The 9,166-nt window shown below is 43.8% G+C and overlaps 1 protein-coding gene across 1 annotated transcript in view; it reads right to left on the reverse strand.

The window, feature by feature from the left end:
• The window catches only part of CERS3 (ceramide synthase 3), a 79,620-nt gene that overhangs the window by 47,617 nt on the left and 22,837 nt on the right, over positions 1-9,166 (reverse strand). The window contains exons 4-6 of the mRNA XM_019533797.1: positions 8,214-8,332; positions 1,895-1,952; positions 815-865 (exon numbers count right to left, since the gene is read on the reverse strand). Of these exons, the coding sequence (XP_019389342.1) occupies positions 815-865; positions 1,895-1,952; positions 8,214-8,332 (228 nt within the window). The remainder of the gene's footprint in view (positions 1-814; positions 866-1,894; positions 1,953-8,213; positions 8,333-9,166) is intronic.

Genomic DNA, 9,166 nt, shown 5'->3' on the forward strand with positions numbered 1-9,166 from the left:
ACACTGCATGGAGGGCTGTTACAAGCTCCCTGACCCCCACCTGCTCTCCTAGCCCCCCATGGCTGCCCTATTCATCCCAGCTCCTGGTCCTTTAAGAAAAAAACAAAAACACCCCCTCCCTCAACTTCTGCAGTGGCCTCATGGCTTCTAGGGGCAATGAGGGGCAGCAGGAATCGCCCCCTGCCCCCGCTCCGCATCAACTGGTGAGTTTTTTTTTTTTTTTTTTTTTTTTAAAGGGCAGAGCTGGGGCAGGCGGGGGGACTGGGAGAAAGGGGAGGAAATTAGGGGGCTCATGGCAGAGCCCCCCATAGAGCACAGGGCAGTGGGGGGCAGCAGGGATCACTGGCCCTCCCCCCCTGCGCTACCTGGTGAGTCGGGGCTTTTTTTCCCAAAGTGCCAGGAGCTGGGGCAGGTGGGGCAGCCATTGCTGGGGCTAGGAAAGCAAGCGGGGGATGGGCCTGGGCAATTTGGAGATTCGGCAGCAGCTGACTCTCTGAATCAGATTCAGCCAAATCGATTTGGGACAGGGATTCGAATCACCGAATCAAGTCACTGTCCCCTGAATCCGCTGAATCCGAAGTGAATACTAGCCACTTCACACAGGCCTAGATGGAAGGCAACTTGCTGGGAGGTCTGAATTGCAGAATAAGCTGCCCAAAGAAGAGCTCTGAGCAGCATTTGGCTGAGTGCTAGAGTCTGTAACACAATGTTTCTGTCTGGCCTTCTCCGGAAGGGCGTACTGGAGAAGGAGATACTTCTGCAGACTATTTCTTCCATGGTAAGTAGCAAGAATACTAAGTTGATCAGCGATTACCTGATATGGGTAGTTGACCCACGTTTGCCAGATGTCATAAAACCAAGGTTTCTGGGGAAAAGAACCAGACAAAAAATGAACAACTGAGCACTAGTTTGTGTCCTCAGCTTAAAAGCCCCTATATTGTAAAAAACGATGCTACAGGGTGAAACAGGTTTTTCGACTGCAGTCTTACACTACATTTCTTCCATAACAACCCTCCCCCTAAAGCGATCCTATCTCTCAGGTTTAATGAGCTACTCATGGTGTGTTGGCAACATCTTGGGACACCTAAACATTTCACTTTTCCATATCAATCAAAGTTTTTGGGTGTAGTCTTTCCATTACTGCAGTTGCTCAAAGTGCACTGCTATGATGATTCAAGCTTTTTTTGTACCTGGTAAACATTTTCAGTCTCAGGGTTCAGCCTGATGAAAGGTGCCAATAGCGTTCATTCGGAGCAAGAGAACAGATTTGACTGCATCTATGTTCATCAGTCTTTCCTCTTCATTCTGAACACCAACCGGGTGTTTCAGTAGTTACAAGGGAAAAATCCTTCACTCCACAGAATATTACTCCACATATTGCTGGGATGTTGGAAGCTGGAAGTAACCAGGCCAATCACGCAAAAATAGTGAACTGCTTTAGGATTATATTGCAGTCACACAAATTTTGCTATAAAGCCTCCAGATTTTTTATTAGGAAAAACAGTCTCACATGATATATTCCTTTATGGGTACAAATTAGAAAAGCAGATTGTAATTGGGTAACATTTTTACAATTTTCATAATGTTGATGTTGCCTGACAAACAAGTGCTGAAAAACTTTGTATCTTTACATACATTCAGCATTTCCAACAATGTATTGAGAAAAAAAAATCTCAAATTTAAAACAAAATCTGGATGAGCACAGTAAACTGTCATTTAGATTACAGCACTGTAAATTATCTGTATCCAAGACTAGCTGAAGTCAATAAGAGTCTTTCCATGGACTTTAAAAGCTTTTGAAAAAGGCCTTTATTTTGTATGTAAGCAAACAAAACAATTTTAAAAAAATGCATTAGAACAGAAAATATCCCCCAAATAAATAAATTAAACTTACATCATATAGAAATATAAATCCAGCAATGGATGATGAGAGATAAAATATAAATCGCCAGCTACAAAATTGAAATGAAATAAGAACAAACAGTTATTCTGCATTTGCAATTGTCATCATTAAATACAATTGTGGCAGCGAATACAGCCTGCACATAAATATACAAAGTTATCCTTATCCTTTACTCTGTGGGTATCTATTTGCTACTGTCTGCATATTTTAATAATCATTTAATATGCAAATTTTGATAGTTAGGTAGCAGACAAGTCATTAACCAAAGCACAGGGTTTTACATAATCTCTAAATTATTATAGGATAGACATTTCTCAGTTGTGATTATCTACAGCATTCTCTCTCATCTGACTGGCTCACTCCAGGACAACGTTGGCAAAATGAATATACGTAGTAAATAGCCATTCAGTGTCCAATTTACACATGCACACTATAGGTTGGTAGGATCACCTATTAATAAAGCTGCCCAACATGTTCCATTGCACAGATTTTTTTACACTGTAAATCTGAAGCTCTGGCCAGGTTTGCCAGTATTTGGCTGAGATGTGATGTCAGGTCTGGTGGCAGTTGTGTGGTACTTACTAGTGGCTGCAAAACAAATTTCACAAAAAATTAGGGAGGAGGCAGTGGTTTTGGTTTACTGATCTAAAGTTTCAAAATAAAGCTTATTATATGGATGGAAAAACATTAAACAGTGCCCACAGACAAATAGTGCCCAACCTTTCTGCTCTCCCATACCCCAGGCCAGATAGGCAGTGCCAGGTCCATCTGCATGCTGGATCTGGACAGCGGTCCTGATCTGGTGTGTAAAGTGAGTGATCAAGCTAGGGCTTGATCTGGCCACGTAGGGCCTGGAAATTTGGCAGCGGTGGGGAGGGTAGCAACTGCTCCCCCTTGCCATCAAATTTCCCGAGCCATGGCCAGATGCAATGGCTTCATGGGCTAGATTTGGCCTGTGGGCCTGGGGGTTGAGCACCTCTACCATAAGCCACTATGAACTGAAGCCATGTTGCTGCTTAGCAATCAATATGAAGACATGAAATGCAGCCAGCCCAGTAGTGTTGTAACATCTCATGAGCTGTGGGAGATAGCATCTTGGGACCGGGTGGGGCACAAGACTGAATTTAAAAATGTTCCTGCTCCCATTTCACAAGATGCTGGAAACACTGCACATACTCCTAGACCTTTTTCTACAGGCCCTGGCCCAATCCAGCACTCGCCTCTTCCTAGAGCAATTATTGCTGGCAACCAGAAAACATCTGATTTTCAGTTATCAAGATGTTCCTTGTTTACAAGGTGTTATGTGAGGAGGTTCGAAAAGAGCTGGAGAATAACCAGAAAGTAAATGTTGACTTGCTGAGAAAGGCGAGATGAGAATCCTGAAAGCTGCCTTTACTAGAGCGGGTACGTAGAGAACTGTGGTCTTTGCTAACACTAATTGACACGAATTAATACCCGAGATGATGACCACTGTAACTTGTCTTGACAAAGGAAACTCCACCGCACTGCACTGTTCTGCTCTAGCTCAAGGCCATTGGAAAAATAGAAGGTGTTCAGGCCTTACCCAGCATTTTAAAATGGCGGAAAAATGGGGAGAAGAGAAGAGGAGAAGCTAAATGGACCAGTCTGAATAGTCTGCAGCAGAAGCTGAGAAAGCAATGCTAGAAGTGCTGGGAACACCCCAGTAGCAATAGGCAATCTGAGCTCTTCATCGAAAACAGATCTTACGATGACAGGCTGAGAGCCATGGGGTTCTTAGCCTGGAAAAGCGCAGGCTCAGGGGTGATCTGATGGCCACCTGTAAGTTTATCAGGGGTGACCACCAGGATCTGGGGGAACGTTTGTTCACCAGAGCGCCCCAAGGGATGACGAGGTCGAACGGTCACAAACTCCTGCAAGACCATTTCAGGCTGGACATAAGGAAGAATTTCTTTACTGTCCGAGCCCCCAAGGTCTGGAACAGTCTGCCAGCGGAGGTGGTTCAAGCACCTACATTGAACACCTTCAAGAGTAAATTGGATGCTTATCTTGCTGGGATCCTATGACCCCAGCTGACTTCCTGCCCTTTGGGCAGGGGGCTGGACTCGATGATCTCCCGAGGTCCCTTCCAGCCCTAATGTCTATGAAATCTATGAAATCTATGAAATCCCACCACAGCATCTTTCAGCAAATGATACATTTGCTCATTAACTTTTACAAACAAAGTTTTGCAGCTTTGTGATGGAGTTGCTACTGTCACCAACCAACTGGAGTGAGCCCAGCAACAAAAAAGGATCAGGGGTCTAGGAAATGTGATTTATGAGGAAAAACTGAAAGAACAGAGATTATTTAGTCTGCAGAAAAGATGGAGAAGTGATTTGATAACAGTCTTCAAGTACATAAAGGGTGGTTATAAGGAGGTGGCAATAAATTAATTTTCTCTGGCCGTGTGGGACAAGAAATAGCAGTCCTGAATTGCAACAAGGGAGATTTACTGAGAAAGATCTTCCTTATATCCAATCTATGAGCGTGGTTATGCTCTGAAACAGTTTAGAGAGACTGTGGGATCTATGCCCTTGGAAGTTAAGAGCAGATTAGACAAAGACTTGGACGGGATGGTTTAGATAGGGACAAGCCCACCTGCAGCAGAGGACTGGATTGGATAGCCTCTTGAAGAGCCTTCCAGCCCTATTTCCCCTGCAGACAGGTAACATTTAAGCAGCACTGAAACAAACTGAATGAGTTAGAGTGAGGACTAGAACTAAACAGCATGTGTAGACGAAACAAGGGGCATGTGTGAACGACACTTTAAAGCGGGCTAAATGCTTTGGCACCACTTTAATGATGCCGGTGTTTGCACGCCTCGGCAGTGTATTGCACATCAATTCCAGCTGCTGTAGGAAATTCAGTGGCATCATGTGCCTTAAAATGACTCCTCCGAGGACTTTTAGTTTGCTGCCCCTACAGCTGCGGAGCGAAGCACCGGGCTCTGTGCAGCTCCATGGCTCTGCAGGAAGCCCGTGGAGGCAGTCTGGTAGCAGCCTGGGAAAGCCGCTCCGCCCAAGAAAAGCGGCGAGCCTGATCTTGCTTCTGCATCCTGGAGCCTGCCTGCATGCCCGAGCTGTGTGGGGGCCCGGTGCTTCCCTCCACAGTTGTGGTGCCGCCCAGGACCGCCCGAGCCAGATGCCTGCGGGCGAGTGCCACCAGGGAGGGGGCACTGCTGCTGCAGAGGGAAGCACCAGCCCCTGCCCCTGCAGCCCAGGGACAGCTCCACCCGCTGGCAGCTTGCCTTCCCCTCCCCACCAGAGAGGCGGGTAAATCAGTGGGGGGTGTGCACGACACAGGTGTTTAATCAGCCCTAAATTGAAGCAGTGTTTTTTCAAAAACCCACCGCTACAATTTAGGGCCTGTTTCATCTACGCTTGCCCCATGACAGACTCCCCAGGCACTAACCATTAGACATGAGGGAAGCCATGACTGCACTGGATGATCAGACTCTAGGACCTGACGCTGTGCTGGTAGTGTACTCTCTGGTAAAACTCAATGGCATTGCCCTGGCTTTACACCTATACAAGTGAGAGGAGAATAAGGACTGTTATGTTTTCAGTGGCCTCATTAAACACGTGGTAAGATCACAGCTGTGCAGCTAGGCATGGTCAGTTTGGCAAAGGGTTCGCATATATTTCCTCTTCTGTCCCATCCCATTTTCATACCATCTCCTCGGGCTTGGTCCTGCAAGGTGTTGAGGGCCCAGTACTTGACCTTGTGAAGCACATAGTCACATGAAGTAGGCTCACTGGAATTACACCTACGCTTTAAGTTAAGCATGTGCTTAAGTGCTTTCTGGTATCAGGACCAGAACATACAGCACCTTGCAAGATCAAACCAAGAGATTACATTTATGCACATACTGGCTTCAAACGGGAGTGTGTATGTGTGCACCGCTGCAGAATCAAGGCTTTAGTCTGTAGTCCACTGAGTTTCACTGTGAATTTGGATTTCGCCAAAAACACAAAACTCGTCCAAATTCAAACTTTGTTTGAGTCGCATTTCAATCTGCTCTGAACCCAGCAACCTGAGAGAGGGGCCAGCCACAGCTTCAGGAACCTGTTCCATGCAGCTGATGCTAACAATAGAGGACAGCAGCTTTCCCACACAACTTAGCAAATGGATTTTAATCAGACCAGGAAGTTTTATGCAAAGGATTTTTAATGTTGCCTAAGAGCAGTAATACCTTATGTATGGTTTAGACTTGGCTCAGCCAAATTTCCCCATAAATATGCTGATGGAGATTTCAGACTTTTAAAACATGTCAATGCTTGGAACCTCGCCTATAAAAAGGGCACAATGATGTTCCCAATTTGCTGCCTTGGGAACGTGATTCAATTAAAGTTTGTTGGCAAGCAGCACCACAAAAGGCAAGTAGCTGCAGAGGACACAGATCTAACATTGCTCACCTCCAGCACTGTCATCAAAGCTGTCAGACAAGTTTTAAGTTTAGAAGAATCTCCCTGGTGCTTAAGTAAAAGCACCATTCGAAAGTCTTGACCTTGCTTGTAAAATTAGGCATCTGATACCAAAACCCATGTCAGAGACTTAAAATGTACATGACAGGTTTGCCAAAGCATTTTGCTCCTCACAGTTATCCTTGTGGAGTATTTAATTTGTATTTTAACCAGTAGAGGCCAGCTATGCCTCTCCTGCTGGATGCATGCCCATGGAATCAAGCACATCAGCAGCCCTGTTTTGGCCTCATATTTATATGCACTGGAAATATATTACGATAGAATAATTTGTACAGGCTCCTGTCCTGTAGTTATGTTTTAAACTATGTTAGTCCCATGCTTTTAATAAGAGATAAATAACCTTCCCAAAGCTTCATATTCACATCCAGGTCCTACATCAAGAGTGATAAGTCTGCTGAGAAAGTAGTCCATCAATAGCATCATATTGTTCTCTTGCGTCTCCCTGCCCCTCCCTATCTGTCACTTCAGACTTACTTACATTCTTGTTTTCCATTTAAATTGCCTTGCCTCTTGCAGACAGAAACTAATTGTGTTGTTCTGTGTCTGTACAATGCCCAGCATGATGGGATCCTGCTCCATGGCAAGAAATTCTAGATGTTATAATATTACAAAAATGTATAAAGTCCATTATTGTTTCCGCTGCTTGTTTACAATTCCTAAACCCAGAAAGGGTTTTTAAGATGGCAGAACAAATACACACAGGAACAAGTAACAACAAGGCATTTGCTTTCTGAACACATCTTTGTAAACAAAAATATTAGATCATCCCATCTGGAAACAAATGAACAGAAGACCTCCACTTGCTCCCAAGCCACAAAAAAGTATTAGGAAAGCAACCCTTTTGTTTATTTTGTATTACATATTATGTAGCGATACATTATTTATAAAACACTTCAGTAAAGATTTAGTAACAAGACTGCTTTCCATTTAGTTGACCAATTTTAAATTAATTAAAATAGACAGGATTATTATACCTGAATTCATGACCATCCTTCTCAGAGTTTGAATGCTTGAATGTAAATATATGCATATATTGATCATGCAAGTATATATTAAAGGCACGTCATTTAGATGATTTAACTACATGGGAAGAGGCCAAAACATAATGTGACTTGTAACTACAAGGGGAAAAAGTTTCATCCCACACACCGCAGAACACAGGAACTACAGCATTTTAAGACATTTCTCAAACGTATCAAATGCTCCATATGATATCATGCTATCAGTTGCTAATGTGCCAAAACAACACTAAATCCTCCATGTCATCCCAGTGAATCCAGTGATGCCTGACCAGGAAACTTTGGGGCTTTATATAACACTTGCACAATGCTAATTATGATGTTGATGTAAGTTGTTCACTAAATTGCCACAAAGTATGCCAATTTAGACACCGCTGGACAATCCTGGAGTGACACAAAATAAAAGGCATGGTGATTTCTTACGTTCTGTCAACAAATGGGCATGCGACCTGAAGTCACCTCACATCTCCATTTGTAAAAGATGGAGAATAATGTCTGTTTTCCTTTTATTTTTATTTTTATTTTTTAAGAGTACACTGAGGTGGAGATGTGAAAACTATCGTAGCTCTTGCCAAAGATCTCCACAAACTGCTCGGATCATGTTTTGGAAACACATTAGGGATTTAAGGTGGTCAATTTGTCACAGCTTAAAGAAGGCAAGAAGCACTAAGCACCTGCCTTTTGAAAAAGTGGATCCCTTAAAGGAGAGTCTCCAGTTGTGCTCAGAAGCATCAGTCACTTTTGAAATATGTGGCCCCACAAGAACCAAAAGTTTTCCCTCCTTACCAGGACTCCTTAAATTTCTGCAGCATCACTGGGATTTCAAGATTTCGCCGTCTCTTGAACCACTTTTGTACCAGGTGAACCGTCCAATTACACTTTTTGGCCAGGCACAGCATCTCTGACTGCAAGAGGAGAGGAGTGAGTCAGCAATCAGGAGCAACATGAACATCAGATACCGGCTCCTTGACTTAGCGTGCTACAGAACAACTTCCTGAAATAAGCTGTGTTGGCAAGAAAAAAAAATAAAGCAATCCGTCTACAGGCACCAACTTGTATGCTTAATTCTCGAAGAAAACATTCATCATTCACAGAGGCTGCCCCTCATTTATTCAACGTAAAAAAAGAATGCAAGGGTTTCCCTTCAAGGATTTGCTGTACAATTAAATATATTGATGTAAAATGATGCAAGGGTGAAATTGTGCTATTATCTTTGTGGTGGTTTCTGAAGACTCTTGACATTATCGTTCGTTTTTCAACTCTGCAGCATTTACTGCTGACAAGAAAGAGTTGAGTTGCTGTGGCACCATGTAAACCACTCCCTGCCATTCTGGGAGACACAGAGGGGATGTCCACACAGCAGCCCCACTCACCCCCCCTTGTTCTCATGCAGCAAACCCAGAAGTGTGACATGCAACAGAAAAGCAATAAAGAGTGGGTAAGCACAGCATACTTGAGAGCTGCCCATGCCACTAGGACCAGGGGTATAATGGAGATGTACCCAAAGCAGCTTTAGCTAACAAGAGTTTATTATACCCTTTTATAAAGTGAGGGGAGCCAGCCTTGTGGGTAATGCTTTGGCATGGATATCAGGAGATCCGAGTTCTATTGGAGAGCTGGACCAAACTGTGGCGTGGTAAGGGGCATCTCACTTGATATCTCCATATGTACACAGAAGGAAAAGCAACAGAGAAATAAGGACACTTGCAGAAGAGAGAAATCCATACAGATGAATATGC

This window comes from Crocodylus porosus, unplaced genomic scaffold (assembly GCF_001723895.1).
Source record: "Crocodylus porosus isolate Cpor-Errol unplaced genomic scaffold, CroPor_comp1, whole genome shotgun sequence".
Taxonomy (NCBI): domain Eukaryota; kingdom Metazoa; phylum Chordata; order Crocodylia; family Crocodylidae; genus Crocodylus; species Crocodylus porosus.